The 19,255-nt window shown below is 40.0% G+C and overlaps 1 protein-coding gene across 6 annotated transcripts in view; it reads left to right on the top strand.

Moving 5' to 3' along the window:
- Positions 1 to 18,091, top strand: part of Fbxo47 (F-box protein 47) — a 34,076-nt gene extending 15,985 nt beyond the window's left edge. For 5 of the 6 annotated variants that reach the window (XM_006534330.4, XM_006534332.3, XM_006534329.4 and 2 more), the window contains 6 exons: positions 3,235 to 3,343; positions 4,867 to 5,043; positions 10,588 to 10,734; positions 12,104 to 12,246; positions 12,890 to 13,049; positions 13,914 to 18,091. In XM_006534330.4, the coding sequence (XP_006534393.1) occupies positions 3,235 to 3,343; positions 4,867 to 5,043; positions 10,588 to 10,734; positions 12,104 to 12,246; positions 12,890 to 13,049; positions 13,914 to 14,026 (849 nt within the window). In that variant the 3' untranslated portion in view covers positions 14,027 to 18,091. The remainder of the gene's footprint in view (positions 1 to 3,234; positions 3,344 to 4,866; positions 5,044 to 10,587; positions 10,735 to 12,103; positions 12,247 to 12,889; positions 13,050 to 13,913) is intronic. The other variant, NM_001081435.1, reaches the window with a different exon arrangement.
- Positions 18,092 to 19,255: the final 1,164 nt, after the last annotated feature.

Here is a 19,255-nt window from a genome sequence, read left to right as displayed (position 1 = left end):
GTACTAAAACTTTTTTTGTTTGCTTTCTGTGACCTGGGGATTGAACCTAGGTCCTTAGGGATACTAGGTAAGCACTCTACCACTAAGCTGCAACCCAAACCCATAGCCAGTTTAAGAGACTAAAGGTGGTATATATGTACATGTGGTTATAATTTTTTGTTTGCTTTTGTTTTTTTGATTTGCTTTTTTAAGTCAATATGTAGCTCTGGTTGTCTTGGAACTCATTTTGTAAACTGAGATGACCTTGAACTCAGAGATTTGCTGCTCTTGTGTCTTAAGTGATGAGATTAAAGGCATTCACCACTACATCTGTTTTATGAGCATTTTGAATTTAAATTTGTGGACTGGTTTTTTGAAATGTGACTTTAGAAATCAATTTATTATTTCAAAATCTTCACTAACCTCTTACAGGTAAAATGATAAACAAATAAAATGAAATGTGTCATTTGTTAAGTCTTGTATTATATGGCAGACACTGTTCTAAATTGTCTACATGAATTACCTAATTTAAAATTTAGCACACACCTCAGGACTCCACCAGAGAGTCCTATGCTGTATCCCAGCTGCCAGCTACCGGCTCCCACGCACCCAAATTCTAGGACTTCCTACTAACACTCTTCCATGACAGATTTTTACTTTTTCTTATTTGTTTTGTACTTTCTATCTTTGGATTAAGTACTAAAATATGGATTCATGTATAATTCAAAAGGAACAAAAGATATAAAGTAAAAAGCCTCCCTCCCGGGCCTGTCTCCTGTCTACCAATTTCCTTTCACCAGAAATAATCACTGCTTAGCAATTTTCCTCATTCTAGAAGGAATAATGTTAAATTGTAGGGTACTGGGATTAAAGGTTATTTGTTTGTTTGTTTGTTTGTTTTGACTTTTTTGTTATTGTTTTTTTTTTTTTTTTTTTTTGAGACAGGGTTTCTCTGTGTAGCCCTGGCTGTCCTGGAACTCACTTTGTAGACCAGGCTGGCCTCGAACTCAGAAATCCGCCTGCCTCTGCCTCTCGAGTGCTGGGATTAAAGGCGTGTGCCACCACACCCGTCTGCTTTGACTTTTCTAGACAGGGTTTCTCTGTGTAGTCCTGGCTATTCTGGAACTTGCTCTTTAGATCAAGTTGGCCTCATACTCAGAGATCACCTACCTCTCTGCCTCCCAAGTGCTGGGCACAACCATTACCCACCTGATTTTTTTTTTTTAATGTGTGGGTCTGGAGAGATGTCTCAGCAGTTAGAGGGATTGGCTGTTCTTCCAGAGAACCCAGGTTCAATTCCCAGCATGCCTATACTGGCTCACAACCATCCCAACTCCAGTTGTAGGAGGTCTTTCAGCTCTCTTCTGACCTCTGTGGGTACCATGCACACACATGGTTCACATGCATTTATTATTTAAATGTATGTATGTATAAATATCAGAGGGACAACTTAGGAAGCCAGTGTTCCTTTCGCCTGTGGCTTAGGTTTTACCCCTTTACCTGCTGAGCAGTCTCACTGTCCCAGAAGATTATTTTTTTAAAACCACTAAAACCCAGTTAAACATTTTAAGGTTTTATGTATGGGGCCAAGAATGGTGGCACACACCTTTAATCCCAGTGCTCTGGAGGCAGAGGTCATTCTCTTTGAATTAGAGGTCACCCTGGTTTACCTAATGACTTCTGAAGGCCAACCAAGGTTACATAGTGAGACCTTGTCTCTTTCTTAAAAACAAAGTCATAATCAAATACAGTTATCATAGGGCTGAAGAGATGGCTCAGAGGTTAAGAGCACTGACTACTCTTTCAGAGGTCCTGAGTTCAATTCCCAGCAACTACATGGTGGCTCACATCTGTAATGGGGATCTGATGCCCTCTTCTGGTGTGTTTGAAAGATAGTACTCATATTCAAAAAATAATAAATTTTTTAAAAATACATTTATCATGTTAAAATGGGATCATTATCATTTACAAACAATATCAAAATGACAGGTATAAGAGTCTTAGAAGTTCTTCTGTAAAACTAAGCTACAGAGGCTGAAAACATGGTGCAGGAAGTAAGAGTACTTGCTGTGTAAGACTGCATTCAAATCCCCAGCCCACAAGTACAAAGTTCCTATTGCTTGGTGACCTGTGACCCCATCCATGGGGCTTACTGGCTGCCAGCATAGGCAAACACTGCAAGTTCTGAGTTTGATGAGGTAGTATCCCCGCGGTGTAAGGAGCATGTAGAGGAGGAAATCCAGCATCCTCCTGTGTGCGTAGCCTCCATGGTCACATACATTCTTACATACACAGACACAGAAAGAAATTAATAATTGACTTAGTTTAGTTTAATTTAAATTTAAAAAACGAAGTCATAAAACTGGGACTACAATCGCATTACTCAGGCTTAATGCAGGCAGATGTAGGGTTTGAGGCCACTCATAGTACAGTGGTGAGTTGGAAGGCTATAGAAATGTTTCTTCAGTTAAGAGTACTTTGGTAGAACACCAAAGTTTGGTTCCCAGCTCCACATCAGGGCAGCTCAAAATTGCCTGTAGCTCCAACTCTTCTGGTTTCCACAGTATGTACACTCATGTAGCACAACCTCACAGAGACACATAAACATAAATAGAAATAAAAGCATTTATTAAAAAAACCTTAAAATTTGCTGGATGGTGGTGGTGCACCATCTTTAATGGTATCTTTAATCCCAGCACTCGGGAGGCAGAGGAAAGTGGGTGTTTGAGTTCGAGACCAGTCTGATCTACAGAGTAAGTACCAGGACAGCCAGAGCTACATAGAAAAACCCTGTCTTAAAAAACAAAAAAACAAAAAGAGGGGCTGGAGAGATGGCTCAGCGGTTAAGAGTGCTGATTGCTCTTCTGAAGGTCGTGAGTTCAAATCCCAGCAGCCACATAATGGCTCACAACCATCCGTAATGGGATCTGATTCCCTCTTCTGGGATGTCTGAAGACAGCTACAGTGTACTTAACATATAATAGATAAATAAATCTTAAAAAAAAAAAAAAAAGAAAGAAAAAAGAAAAAAAACCTCTTAAAAGATACTTCCTTCTCAACCAAAAAGAAAGATTTTGAAGAATTTTTAGGTTGTAATTATGTAAATTTCTTGTGAATTTGAATAGCTCCAGAGAGGGTAAACATTGCATATCACCTCGGTCATACGCTAAAAACAGCTTATTTATAGTAAGAAGTAGTGGCTTATCCTTCCAATTTGTGTCTGAACTTGTACACCGTTTCTTCTATTTTCTTCAGACCTTAACAGCAGGTTGGGATGAACTTGAATGCCATCGTGTGTATAACTTCTTATGTGAGCTGACTAATCTCTCCCGAAAGATGCAGACAGTTGTCTGCAACAAACCAGGTAAAGACCTTCAGTTCAGAGATAATATTGTGTAGAGATGAAATGTTAAGAAGAGGTAGAGTGCCTTTAATCCCAGCACTCGGGAGGCAGAGGCAGGTGGATTTCTGAGTTCAAGGCCAGCCTGATCTACAAAGTGAGTTCCAGGACAGCCAGGGCTACACAGAGAAACCCTGTCTCGAAAAAAAAAAAAAAAAAAAAAAGAAGAGGTAGAGTTCAAAAGTATATGTAAGGCAAGTTGTGGAGGGGCTGGGCTGTACCTCAGCGAGTAGTGGGCTCTGTCTCCTGTGCCACATGAACTGGGATGCCATGTGGGTGTGCTCTGCTTCCTATTGGTTGCTTCTCTGGAGAACCTTGACTGACACAGGAGGGACAGGGGCCCTAAATCCAAGATAATTCTTCTGAGGAAAGTGACTGGAATTTATAAACAAGAAACTCAATATTTGTAATTCTTATTTATTTTATAAATCCCAAAGCAAACAGAAAGCTGTAAAGCTTAGACTGAGACACTTGGTTTGTATACTCTATTTGTTACTCTATTTTTTCTTTTCTGCCAAATTCAAACATTTCAGTATAAAAAAAGGTATAGATAAAAGAGCAGATTTAGTTATGTACTTGCTTACATGGAGTCTCATGTTTCTTCTTAGTATGTATATTAAAATAAAACCTAGGCTATATGAGATCCAGTCTCAAAAAAAAAAATTATGGGACTTGGCAGGTAAAGGTAGTTGAACCCAACTTCCCCAGAATCTGCGTGAGAGAGAGGAAAGAACTGGAGAACTGACTTCCATGTGGGTGCCCCAGCACACACATATACACACACACACACACACATACAGAGAATTTTAAAATGTAATAATTTTTTAACCATACATGTGATACACACACATATATGCAGTCAAAACACCCATACACATAAATAAAAACAAATACAATTGAAAAATTATTAGCTAAAATATAAATAAATCATATAACTTTTTAAAATTTTTATGGAAGAAAGTAGAGTACCAATTTTAGTACAGCTATAGTTATGATGTTAGTCTGGTCTTTCTTTACATTTATTTCCCTTTAAAACTAAAATCTTGCTGAAGATGCAGTTCAGCTGGCAAGAGTACCTGCCACCACATAAACTGGGTGCAGTGACAGACCTGTAACCTCAGTATTTAAGATGTGGAAGCAGGAGGATTTGAAGTTTAAGGTCAGCATTGACCACATAAGGAGTTCAAAGCCAGTTTGGGATATATAAGACCAAAATAAATAAATCTAAAACTATGTAAGATTCTGGTAAAATTGAACATGGATTTTGATTTACCCATCATTCAGATTATTGAAGATAAAGTAAACACAAGAAGACAGTCAAACTATAAAGTTAGGGGCACCTTTTACTTCTTGGTGACTCCCTGTTTATGCACTCAGCTTATAATCTCTCTTTTAACCACAGTAGTTAATGCCTGGCTCTGATCACTATTCAGTATGTAACATACCTTTCTTTAAAAAAATGGCTTATAACTCCTTTTTCCTCATAGGAAGTGCTCGAAAACTAGAGTTAAGGGTTAGACTATTCTGTCGGAATGTCCTACTTGATCACTGGACACATCGAAGTGATTCTGCATTTTGGTTAACTCGAATTTTAAAGCCATGGCCAATGGTGAATCAGGCAAGATTGCTATATATTATCTTTGGACCAACATCTCCTCATGATGGTAAGCACCATTTTTTTTTTCAGGATGTGTGTTATATAGCTAGCTAATTAATTTTTCTCTAGAGAGGCTTTTTAAAAACTTTACTGGTAGCAAGCACGATGGCACATACCTTTAGTCCCAGCACTTGGGAGGCAGAGGCAGGTGTATCTTCTTTTGAGTTCGAGGCCAGCCTGGTCTGCAGAGTGACAGCCAGGACAGCCAGGGCTACACAGAGAAACCCTGTCTCAAATAACCAAAACAAAACAAAACCAAAAAAACAACAAATAAACAATCCCATCACCACAACAAACAAACAAACAAAAAACCGAACCCATCGTCACTGGTTGGTGTACACTTTTAATCTCAACACTCAGGAGATAGAGGTAGTAGAGCTCTGTGAGTGCAAGGCCGATCTACGTATCTGTTTACTGCTCTAGAGGCAGTGGAACCTAGAAAAATGGAGCCTAAAAGCTAGGCAGATCCATACAATAACCTCACACAATAGCCAACTTTATTCAAAGCATCAGATAATTTATAACTCTGAGGGTAAAGAAGAATCACATGAGTAAAGTGTCCAACCACAAGGACAAACTGCATGTGGCAGAAATATTTTTATATACAGGCAAGTAAACAATAACAGTAGGCAGTGAAGTGTGTAATCTGAAGTGACTCTTACATGATTCACCTGGGAGGAGCATGAAAACACATTCTAGGAACAGTTTCGTGTTTTTGAAGAAACTGAGGTCACAAGACTCTCATCATGTTTTTTTGAATTTTTTTTTTTTACAAGCACTCAGAATTCTCACAGGACTCCATTCTTAGACTACTGTATTCTGACATATATTGAGTTCCAGACCAGTCAGAGATACCAGTAAGACTCTGCCTCGAAAATAAAAACAGAACCAAACAGACAAATAAATGTACATTGATTGATTGGTTGATTGATTAATTGATTTATTGTGTGTGTGTGTAACATGGTGTGTTTGAGGAGGTCATAGGGCAACATGCAGGAATCACTTCTCCCTTTGTACTGTAGAGCTGTGGGATGGACCTCAGGTCAGCAGGCTTGACAGCAAGCACCATTACACCATTATCCACTGAGCAGACAGCAGCCCTAGGAAGGCTTCTGTCTTTACTCAGCTTCATCACTGCTAGTGTTTAAAGTGTGCCTCATAATCTCAAAGACAAACTACATTAACTGATGCATACCCAAAGCTTCAAGACAGACGCTGTTCTGCTCTAGTACAGAACAAGATATGTTCCTGTCATTTCGTATTTACCTGAGTGCTGCTTTTCCATTTCAAACATTAATGTGATTCCAATCCATGTTTGCTGCTGTGGAGGATGGATGATGCTAAGAAAAAAAAAAACAGTCTGCGTCGGCGATTTACTTAGTTTTAGATTTTCAGATTCATAATTGGATTTTTTTGTTACCTAGGTTGTGCTTAGATTAGTGTTAAAAATTATCTTACATTTCTTTTTTCCACCTTTATCAGTAGATAACCAGTTTTAATGCACATTGTCTAGCAGCCCAGGAATTTTATTTTGAAATTAAAATGTTGTGTATAGATTGGTGATAGATGATAGATAGATAGATAGATAGATAGATAGATAGATAGATAGATAGATGACTGAGTGGCTCTAGTGCAATACAAATGTTTGAAAGATGCTAACAGAACCATGCTCCTTTCTAGAAGGATGCATGTGGATTTTACTTGACTTTAGTAAAATTATAGCAATTGATGTTACACTCTGTATCATCTTTGAACTAAAAGTGCTGTGTGAAGCTGGAAGATAGTTCAGTAGGTAATGTGCTTACTGTATGACCATGAAGATCTGACTCTCATCCCAGCCCAGGTCAGAAGTTGCATGTAGTGGGTTGTGCTTGTCATCCCAGCACTGACAAAATTAAAGTGAGCCGGGCGTGGTGGCGCACGCCTTTAATCCCAGCACTTGGGAGGCAGAGGCAGGTGAATTTCTGAGTTCGAGGCCAGCCTGGTCTACAGAGTGAGTTCCAGGACAGCCAGAGCTACACAGAGAAACCCTGTCTCGAAAAACCAAAAAAAAAAAAAAAAAAAATTAAAGTGCATGAGTCCTGCGGAATGACCCCTGGCTTCCACATGCACACATACTGACACATAAAAAGGATAAAATAGTCGGGCGTGGTGGCGCATGCCTTTAATCCCAGCACTTGGGAGGCAGAGGCAGGCGGATTTCTGAGTTCAAGGCCAGCCTGGTCTACAAAGTGAGTTCCAGGACAGCCAGGACTACACAGAGAAACCCTGTCTCAACAAACAACCAAACAAACAAAAAGGATAAAATAAATAATAAGTAGATAAAAGCACTATTCCTTTGTATGAAGCCAAGTTGTGACTTAATAAGGATTTGTTAATACAGAGGACTGGAGAGATTGGCTAGTGGTCAAGAGCACTGACTGCTCTTCCAGAAGACCTTGGTTTGTTTCCTAGCACCCACATGGTGGCCCATAATCACCTGTAACTCCCATCCCAGGAGATCCAATGCCCTCTTCTGAATTCTGTGGCACCAGGCATGCATATGATACACAGACATATATTCGGGGAAACATTCATACATATGTAATAATATCAACAAAATCTCTATAATCCTTAGTACCAAGAAAGTTAAATTAAAAAGATATGTTAATATATATAGAAGTAACTCTGGCTTTTCTACGCCCACTCCAGCTCCCAAATAAAGTCATGGAGACCTTATATTTATTATAAGCTTTATTTGGCACTATAGCTGGGCAGATACTTATATAGTATAACCTTATTATAACCTGTATATGGTTACCCAGCCAGCTGCCCCATTACTTGCTAACTTAGTCTTTCCTGGCTCCTCCTGCTTCATGGGTGTCCTCATGGCAACTGCGACCTCCTCATGGTAAATCTCTCGTGATGAATCTCCCTATCTCTCTCTGGTCCCTACCAGAGACCCTCTCAGGGATCAGAAATCCCACCTTCCTCCTCTACGGACTGGCTTAGCTGATCAGATCTTTATTAATCAATCAGAGGTGATGGAAAACAATTTTTATACAACATTACATCCAGACTGCAGCCAGATCTCTGGGCACAGTACTCTTCGGCCTTCTGGCCCAGTATATAACAGACTTTTCTGTGAAGAAGGAATTATGAAGGACTAGCTTATGAAGGTTCTTTGATGCTCGCTGTCTTAGTTAGGGTTTTACTGCTGTGAACAGATACCATGACCAAGGCAAGTCATATAAAAGACAACATTTAATTGGGGCTGGCTTACAGGTTCAGAGGTTCAGCCCATCATCATGAAGGAGGAAGCATGGCAGCATCTGGGCAGGCATGATGCAGGCAGGGCTGAGAGTTCTACATCTTCATCTGAAGGCAGCTAGTGGAAGACTGCTTCCAGGCAAACCCCTCGCCCACAGTGACACACCTATTCTAACAAGACCACTCCTACTCCAACAGGGCCACATCCTCTAATAATGCCACTCCCTGTACTGAGAGTATATGAACCATCACACTCATCATCATCTTCTTTGAAGTGGAATGGGGTGCTACTAAGAGCTGAGATGTCTCATTGTCTAAAAAGCCTTTTATTAATAAAACATCCTAAAATGCCATATTTTGTACATCTCTGAAGTTTTTGAAGACCATCTATCTCTCTATATATAGTATAACTGAACAGGCAAACATTGTTACTAGCTATTTACTATCTGTTCAACCTAGGAAACATATTTCTGTAATTAACTATACTAGTACCTAACATAAACATAAGTTTGATTGACTAACTAGTAATTTTTAGTTATTCTAAACAGTTTGTAATAGCAGCTTTCAAAAGGGCTAGAACATCACATTGCATTTTTAAATAAGTTGCATAGGTACAATACCTTATACAAGAGCTGAAACATGCAGGCAGTGGTGGTGCACGCCTTTAATCCCAGCACTTAGGAGGCAGAGGCAGGCGGATTTGAGGCCAGCCTGGCCTACAAAGAAACCCCCCCCCCAAAAAAAAGTTGAAACATACATATAGTATGTTATAGTAAAAATTACCTTAAACTCCTATCAATATACAAAATTCATACTAATGTAAAATATTTAGTTTGTTGGTGTTCTTTAGTTTAAAAGTAGATTTAATAATCTACCTTTTTAGTCTATCATGCCTATATCACCCCTTTTTCCTTTTTATCTCTTTTCACTCTTTTCCTCACTAATACTAGATAGGAGAGAAAAAAGAATAGAGGAGAGAAAAAGAGAGAAATCCCTGAATCTAACTTCTTTTAGTTTGTATCATCCCTGACCAAGACCATTAATAACTTGTGACTGACCCTCCTAAAATGATAACAGACATTCATCATCCATTGAATGACCAAAAGCCACTTATCCCTTTGTTGGGAATGTAGAATCATCTTCTTAAAATTGCTTCCTACTGTCTGGGGGTGACCTCTCTTTGGGAGGCCCTAAAAATTGGGATATTGGTCAGTCTTAAGAAATCTAGCTACAAATAAATAAATAAATAAATAAATAAATAAATAAATAAATAAATAAATAAATAAATAAGAAAGAAATCTAGCTGTGCCAGGCAGTGGTGATGTACACCTTTAATCCCAGCACTCGGGAGGCAGAGGCAGGTGGATTTCTGAGTTTGAGGGCAGCCTGGTCTACAGAGTGAGTTCCAGGACAGCCAGGGCTACACAGAGAAATACTGTCTTGAAAAAAGAAAGAAAGAAAGAAAGAAAGAAAGAAAGAAAGAAAGAAAGAAAGAAAGAAAGAGAAAAAACAGAGAGAGAGAAACAGAGAGAGAGGAAAGGAAGGGAGGAAGGAAGGAAGGAAGGAAGGAAGGAAGGAAGGAAGGAAAGAAAAGAGAAAGAAAAGAAAAGGAAGGAAGGAAGGAAGGAAGGAAGGAAGAAATCTAGCTGTAACATTGGTTGTCCAGTCTCTGTGTGATATAAAAGTGCAACTGAAGAACTGACTGGAACAGCCTGAGAGGCTGGGTTGCTGGGGTCAGCTGCTTTGAAGCTGTCCTAGAAGCAAGTTTTGATGAAACAGTAGCTGAGGCAGTCTGAGGTTGGATCAGCATGATGCTGGAATAAATACATCTCAGTGTCTCCTCATTCTTTTCAGCATCCTTGAGGGTGAATCTTGCTGCTTTAACTTTACTGGTGTTTGGTTCCTTTTCTTTGTGAACATATAAATTTTCAAAGATAATGTACATTTCTGCATTAACACATGCATGGACTGTGCACTATGCACAGAGCAGCTAAAGGTGATTCTTTGCATTTTGCTTGAGCAGGTAAGGCCTCTGTCTTTCCTTATCAGTTAGCTTGGACTCTATAACCAAGCTGTAATATAAATGTTCACCCTTGCCATTTGAAAGGGTGGCATGATAAGTCCTGAGGGCTCTGTAGCCAACAAGATTTATTGGCTATGCATATTCCCTTTCGTGTCTCAGCCAGTCTCAGTGCTGTTCCCAGGCATAGGAGTGTATAATCCTTTTCATTCTAAACAATTCCTCAAGTCTTTATCACAAAACCATCTGTTTGATCATATTCTACCCTTTGTTCCAATCCAGGGCAGGTGATTTGGCAGGAAATGATAGAAGGACCTACAGATGAATCTAGTCTGAAAGGTTTGGCTAATGCCATTAAGTTACTGTATGACACAGGTGCCAAAGGCTGGACAGCAGATGATGTCATCAGTCTTGTAGATGAACTATCAGGTAAAATATGTACTTACTAATATGGAATAATAGAAATTTGTTATTAGAATATAACCATAAAGGTATACAGACAATTCTCTAGGTAACAAAGAATGTTTTAGAAATTACTAATTGTGGGACTGGAGAGATAGCTCGGTGGCTAAGAGCACTGTCTGCTCTTCCAGAGGACTGAGGTTCAATTCCTAGCACCCACATGGCAGCTCTCAACTGTCTGATATCTGACACCTCCATACAGACAAGAATGTAGACAAAAATATCAATGTACATAAAGTTAAATGATTATTAAAAGCAAGTCCCTATTTCCTCAATATGTAGTTTTAAATTTGTTTTGTTATTTACTGCTCCAAAACATTTCTAGTTTTGTTTGTTTGTTTGTTTGTTTTGGTGTGTGTGTGTGTGTGTGTGTGTGTGTGTGTGTGTATTTGGAGTATGTAAATTCTGTAGTCTAAGAATGTGTTTATCTTACTTTCCTTAGTTTTAAGTTAAATTTGTTCTTTGACAATTCATGCGTTTATATAATGCATTCTGATTACTCCTGTGTTTCACCCTCCCATAGCTCCCTCCCACTCCCTTAAACTGCCCCCTCCTCTCTTTAAGGTTTTCTCTCCATTGTGTCTTTTTGTTTTGGGGCCCTCCAAGTTTAGTCAGGGCTGTCCACATGAGCATGGGCACGGAACTGTCCCTTGAAGCCTAGTGGACTCACAGCAGGTACACAACTGGAAACAATGGCTCCCTCTCCACAGCACCCATCAGCAGCTGCCAGTTCCCTAGGAGGGAGTCAATGCCCAGTTTTACAGATATGTATTATTAGATCACTTCATAGCTCAATGAGTTTGCTCACCCTCATTTTACAGGTGTACACCCTTCTAGATTATATAAAAAGAAAGCTCTCTGCTGATGGACAGGAGAGAGCGAAACAGTTACTTTAAACTCTGAAGTTTGCAGGGCTTTATTCCTATATGGTGCCACACTGCCTCCTGATGTATGTGAAAAACTTCTTTGACTAAATAAATAGCACAATGGTAAAAGCACCATGGCGTGGAGGTGATCGATGTCTCTAGTTGAATGCTTAATTGAAAAACTAAAACATGCTAGGCATGGTGGCTGTGCCTTAAATCCCAGCACTCAGGAGGCAGAGGCAGGCAGATCTCTAAGGCCAGCCTGGTCTACAGAGTGAGTTCCAGAACAGCAAGGGCTATACAAACTCTGTTTTAAAAAAAAGGAGAACCCTAAAACATTATTGCTGAGTTTTTCTCTTTTCACTAATTACATTTCCAAAAAACTAATATAATATTGAATGTGTTTAAAGATGTCTACTATAGCAATTATATAATTTCTCATTAAATAACTGTTCTCCCTCTAATAAAAGTGGTTCCCCGGGAGTGGCTTCTGGAGAATAATGCACGCCTCCTAATCCTGAGCGGGAACAACATCTGCTTCACTTTCATGGCCAGTAAAGCTGTAAATGGACGAGCCGTTGAACTGGCAAGACTTGTAGTCTTTTTGGCTTTGGTAAGTAAAAACTTTTTCTCTAGCGAGTTATTTAGCATTCCACTTTATCCAAAGCCCCAGCTCTGTCTCTCTCTCTCTTTCTCTCTCTCTCTCTCTCTCTCTCTCTCTCTCTCTCTCTCTCTCATACACACACACACACACACACACACACACACACACACACACACACACACACACACACACGGGGACACACTACTACCGGGGACTGAAATATACAGAACATATTATAGAAAAAGTAAGTATTAAAGTACATACTTTATTTGTTTGCCTTTGACTTTTGAGACAGGGTTTCATGCAACACAGACTGGCCCCAAACTCAATATGTAGCTAAGGTGGCCTTGAATTTTCTGAGTGCTAAGATTATAGGCATGTGCCATCACACTCCAAGTTATTCACTTACTGAGCATTTATGACTCAGTGGGGTGCTCTAAGCAATAAGCTATGCTACATCACAAGCCTGCCCTATGTAATAAGCTATGCTTTGTCACAATCCTGACTTATGTAATAAGCTATGCTATGTCACAATCCTGCCCTATGTGATAAACTATGCTGCATCATAAGCCGTCATTGTCACTGCCACTGTGAAGCTCTCCTGCGTTCTTCACATGGAGACTGATAGCAGTGCTTTGTGCATGTGAATCAGGTGTGTGAGAAAGAGTTGTACTGCATGGACTGGACAGTCAGAATGATGCAGAAAGTCTGCAAAGTCTTCAGCACTGCAGCAGAGAGGAAGAGCTTCCTGCAGAGCATAGCAAATGCTTTTGCCTGTGTCACGATGGAAATGCTGCAGCCTGTTATGTCGGGTAAGTTAGCATGTACACAGTGCACAGGAGTGAGATCCTATGGGGGAGGTGGAGTTTGGGTTTTTTTGAGATAGGGTCTTTCTCTCTATATAGTCCTGGTTGCCCTGGGACTCTGTGTAGAGACCAGAAAAGCCTTGAACTCATGGATCTCTACTGACTGCCTCTGCTTTCCAAATGCTGAGACTAAAGGCATGCACCACCACTGTAGGCCTAATTGATAGATATTAACTTAGTTTGGTGGCTAACACAATTTACACTATTTGGGAGGTTTTGTTTGTTATTTTAAGCCTTTTTTTGGAACTCATGGAGATCCACCTGCCTCTATCTCCCCGTTGCTCTGATTAAGGGTGTGCATGACTAATTTTTAAACATTTTCTAAAATTATTGTCATTTTTATTTTATTTTATTTTATTTTACTTTATTTTATTTTATTTTGTCTGTGCACCATGTGCATGCCTGACACACAGAGGTCAGAAGAGGGTATTATAGATGGTTGTGAGCCACCATGCGGGTGCTGAGAACAAGCCAGAATCCTCTGGAGAAGAGCATTGTGAGTCTCCTAACCATGCGCTCTTCACTATCCCTGTCTCATAGGTGAGGAAAAATAAGCACAGATAAAACTTGACTTACCCAAGGTCATAAAGTTGAGAGATACTGAAGTGTAGACCAGGGTCCTTTCCTGTATTTTCTCTCTAGTCTAATTTCATGGCTTTAGTGGTTAATGTCTGGCTTAGTAAAAAAATTACCAACAAAAATTTTTGTTTAAATATTATTAGGGACATTTAGAACATCATATGTTCCTGAGCCGCATGTTAAAATGTTTAACTTTCCCCTTTTCCTACTGTCCTTGTGTATGTATCACAGGAGATCGCGATGACGATGACAGAGGCTTCCTGAATCTGTTCCATCTTCTCCATGCTCAGGCGAACTTCCATAAGGAGGTGCTGTATCTGACCATGAACGCTATCTCTTCCTAAGTCAGGAAGCTTGTGTCCCTCTGGACTGGCATTCAGGGGAGTGATGCCTTTTCACATCTAAGGATAGCACCTATGGGACTCTTGAGAATCTAATTAACCAGAAACTCAGTTGCACAAGACTTTACCTATAACTGTTTCACTCTGATTATTACAAAATAGCAGGCAGACCCAAGAATATATTGCAACTTTTCTGGAAAACAAGTTCTGGCTCTTCAGGTCTTGGTAAATGTAACATCAAACCAAATCAGAGTGTTAACTATCCAAGAGTCGGCAGCTGGCTCACCCTATCTATCTGGCTCTTTGAAGCAAGAGCTAGCTCTGCCTTTTTAAGAGCAGATCCGCATTCAGTGACTAGTGCTCTCTGTTGCTTTGCTTACTTTGAGCAGATACAGCCCACATGTTCTCTAAGGATTTGTAATACTGACTTTTAGAATGTACATTATGTAAGTCACATTCTTTACCACCTTCTTAGCATATGGTTACAAAACAATCTTATATTTCATTTATATTTGTATGAACTAATAGAAAAATTCAAAATAAATATGTATAGATAATATATATGTATATTTATATATGTATAGACACATGTTCATATATTTCCTGCAAGACAATCATCCAAAAGGTCTACAAATGGAGGAAGATGTGTGTGTGTGTATAAACTGTAGTTTTCAGATAATGGAATCATCTTGTAACTTCCCTGGGGATTAGAGCAGAAAATTGCAAGCAGAAGAAAAACATAATAGAAGTAAGCAGCTGTCCTGCTGCCAGAACAATCTTTATAAGTCACTTCTTTTCTTGTAAGACTTTCCTCCCAACCCCAGAAAGTGGGGCTGATGACTGTAGAATATCCAAAGAGAGAGGGAACAGGGCAGGAGGAGAGAGAGAGTTTGTGGATCCCCAGAAACTCTAGGCCCATATAGTCGACCAACCACCTCCCTTCACCTCCACTTACGTCAAAGTGGCTATAATGCAGGGGCCTCCTGTAGCTTTTCTTCTTCTCCACTCAAACCCAGGGCTTTGTGCAGCTAAGCAAGGACTTTGCCACTGAGTTTCCCCAACCCACACTCACCTTCCCACTCAATTCTCAGAAGCTGACCTTCTTTCTTTTCCTCGGCATACTGGGAGATCAAGAAATCACCTTCAGCAGGGGGGTATAAAGAAAATCCATGAATTTTAACAAAAGGCTCAGTGAACATTTGATAGTACTGAGGACAGTGAAAATTGTGGAGAAATAAAAATTGTGATATCAGGATTTTATTATGTCTCAATAGCAGAAACACACTTAATATGGAAGGATCAAAATTGCCTTTTTGTTGTCTAAGTATAATTCTACTAGTGGGAAGATTTTGGGGGCTTTTCCTCCAGAGTTTATTTGAAGATTTAGGGAGGGAAACATTCTTGCTTTTGTTCTTCATTTAATTTTCTTCTGTTCAGCTGAAGAATTGATCTGTAACCAACAGCCTGGGCAGCCTGCAGTAACAGAAAGTGGTAGAGTACAAAGTAACACCTCAGAGTGGTTCATTTTTTCCTCTATCTATGATAGTCCCATACCTACTTTGGAAAGATGACTAAATTTACTTATCAAAACACTAGTGTTTTTAGGTTGACATTTTCTTGGAAAGAAAGGGAGAAAAAAGGAAATGTTATTGGGAAAGGTATTTTACTATTTATTTTAGGTTTCTTGAATTACGGTTTCTCTACATATCCCTGGCTGTCTTGAAACACTATGCAGACCAAGTTGGCTTTGAACTCACAGAGATCTACCTGCTTCTGCCTCCTGAGTGCTGGGATTAAAATTGTGTGCCACCACATCTAGGTCTAAAGATCTTGATAAGTAGATAATTTCATTTTAGGAGGCTAAGAGTACTACAGGCTGCTCTTACAGAGAACCCAGTTCAGTCTCTAGCACCCACATGGCAACTTAACACCATCTGTAACTCCAGTTCCAGGGGAAACCTTGGCCCTCTTCTGGCCTGTACAGGCATTTTATACATTGTGCACATCCATTCACTCATCCAGTCAAAATACCCATACACATAGAATAAATATAAACCTTTTAAAAGATAATTTTCTTAGAGAAAGAAATGTATCAGTATGAAGTTTGCTTTGAATAATGTAAGTCTCCACAATTCAGATAACTTACCAAAGAAGCATGTTTTAATTAAGACAATTTATTGTCTGTACTGGGAATTGAACTCAGAGCCTCACACCTGCTAGATAACTACTCCACTACTGAGCTATCATTCTGATCATTTAAATTTTCTTAATTTTTTATTGGGATTTGACTGCATCTTTGTTGACATAACTCATTGCTATAAATTATTTTAAATTCATGTAATTTTGTTAATCTTGGTTACTTTCCCCACTTCTGAGTTTAAATCTGAAAGAAAATTAAGCCATGAAAACAGTAATGGCCTTTCTTCTTCCTGAGACAGGGTTTTTCTGTGTAGCCCTGGCTGTCCTAGAACTTGCTCTGTAGACCAGGCTGGCCTCGAACTCATGAGCTTCACCTGCTTTTGCCTCCCAAGTGCTGGGACTAAAGGTGTGCGCCACAATTGTCTGGCTCCTTTTTTCTGTCTCTAAAAACTAAATTGGCAAATTCTTCATCTATTAATAGATAAAGTAAATTTGGGAACAAATTTGAAATTTCCACAATTCAGTGATCTAGTTATTGATTTTGCTAAGTACATTTGTCATTAAAAAAAAAAGTGATTTTGAGTTTTAAAGAGAGACATTAAGGGGCTGAAGGGCTGGAGAGATGGCTCAGTTGTTAAGAGCACTCACTGCTCTGGGTCCTGAGTTCAATTCCCATTCAATTCCTAGCAACCACATGATAGTTCACAACCATCTGCAATGGGATCCAATGCCTTCTTCTGGTCTGTCAGAAGACAGTTACAGTGTACTCACATACAGAAAATAAATCTTTAAAAAGAAAAAGAGAGAGACATTAACTTGAAAAAGACATTTGTATAGCAAATGTTTAAGTAACAGGCAGTCTAATCACACACACATACACACACACAAACACACAAAGTGGAACTTTTGAAAATGAGTAGACTGTCAGGGCAGTGGTGGCGCATGCCTTTAATCCCAGCACTCGGGAGGCAGAGGCAGCTGGATTTCTGAGTTTGAGGCCAGCCTGGTCTACAGAGTGAGTTCCAGGACAGTCAAGACTACACAGAGAAACCCTGCCTTGAGAGAGAGAGAGAAAGAATGAGAATGAATGAGTAGACTGAAATGCTAGAACTGGCTAGACTGGAGTTAACTAGAATAGTCACAAAAACACGGTAAGCTTTCCAATAAACAGATAATTTTTCCTGTCTTTTTCCAAATCTTCTCAAGTTACTGTGATCACTGGAGACCCAGGCTCCCAGAATGTCTTTTCCTCTGTGTGTGGATCTCCTTTTACTAGAAGGGAAAGCCAATGACATCACTGCACTGCTGTTATTGTTATTTCTGTACACACAACATACCATGTTGCCACTCATTTTAGGAACTGAAGTTTATATCTTGTGATGACTATGTTAACTGTGAAATGATGCACTTGTAGCAGCACACTGTTGTGGTGATGCCATCTGTCCTCTTAGTCCCTAAGTGGTGGCGTGTGTGTTCCAGTGGCAAAGTTCAGCACTGTTCATCCGGCACCAGCTTAGAAGTTCCTTATCCTGTGCGCCTGGTCGACTCTGTTTGCACTCCTAGGTCTTTGTTAATAACAGTTTATTGCTAGGGGAACTGTTCACCTTTGGAGAACAGAGCAAGCAGGAGGTGCCCAGTAGAAGGTGTAATGACAGAACCAGTTCATGTCTGAAAAGTAAACACTACCCTCTGTGTGTGGTTAGCTTCAAGGTCAACAACCTCCTGGGAATAGTACTCAGTCACGTGATTGCAGATTTGTACTTGCCCTTGACAGCCTCCTTTCGTACTGGAAACTGCATTAGCACCCCACTAGCTGTGGGCAGTGTTATCTCAAGCGCATTGTGTTGTGCTAAACATCTTTGAAAACTAATATTGTATTTGTTCAACTTTAATATCTTATTCATTCTAATAAAATTAAGTTAAAATTAAGTTTAATCTGGAAATATTTCTTTTCTTTTTTTTTTTTTTTTTTCGAGACAGGGTTTCTCTGTGAGGCCCTGGCTGTCCTGGAACTCACTTTGTAGACCAGGCTGGCCTCGAACTGAGAAATCCGTCTGCCTCTGCCTCCTGAGTGCTGGGATTAAAGGTGTGCGCCACCATTCCCGGCTTTCTGGAAATATTTCTAATGTGTTCAGAGTTTCTTGTTCCATTCATTGAACTTTTGCAGTGTACTTATATTTATTTAAGCTGTGTGATGGTTTTTATATTCTTGTACCAGGGAGTGGCACCATTTGGAGGTGTGGCCCTGTTGGAATATAGGTGTGACCTGGTTGGAGTAGGTGTGCCACTGTGGGTGTGGGCTTAATACTCTCACCCTAGGTGCCTGGAAGTCAGTCTTCCACTAGCAGCCTTTGGATGAAGATATAGAATTCTCAGCTCCTCCTGCACCATGCCTGCCTGGATACTGCCATGCTCCCACCTTGATGGTAATAGGCTGAACCTCTGAACCTGTAAACCAGCCCCAATTATATGTTGTTTTTATAAGTCTTGCCTTGGTCATGGTGCCTGTTCACAGCAGTAAAATCCTAAAACAAACTGTTAATTTTTTTTCTCTTTTTTTAAGACAGGGCCTCACAGCCAGGCGTGGTGGCACATGCCTTTAATCCCAGCACTAGGGAGGCAGAGGCAGGAGAATTAATGAGTTCGAGGCCAGCCTGGTCTACAGAGTGAGTTCCAGGACAGCCAGGGCCTCACAGAGAAACCCTGTCTCGAAAAACAAAAAAAAACAAAAAAAAAAAAAAAAGACAGGGCCTCACTACCTAGGATGGCCTAGAACTCACTATGTAGAGTGGACTGTCCTCAAACTCACAGAGATCTCTCTGCTTCCTGAGTACTGGAATGAAAGGCTTGGGCCACCATGTCTGGCTAAGCTATCAAACCCTACAGTGACTTTTAAAAATGAGTTGTCAGAGCTGGTTGCATGCCTATAATGCCAGCACTTGGGAGGTAGGGGCAAGGGCAGGAAGGCTGCCATTAATTTGAAACCAGTTTATCTTACATATCAAGTTCCAGGCCAGTCGGAGCTGCATGCACAGCAAGACCTTGTCTCAAACAAGACAAAAGCGAGCACTTGTTTTCAAACACTGGAAATGG

The sequence above is a fragment of the Mus musculus genome, chromosome 11, assembly GCF_000001635.26.
Source record: "Mus musculus strain C57BL/6J chromosome 11, GRCm38.p6 C57BL/6J".
Taxonomy (NCBI): Eukaryota; Metazoa; Chordata; class Mammalia; order Rodentia; family Muridae; genus Mus; species Mus musculus.
Note: the sequence above shows the minus strand (reverse complement) of the source record. Positions and strands in the feature narration are given on the sequence as shown.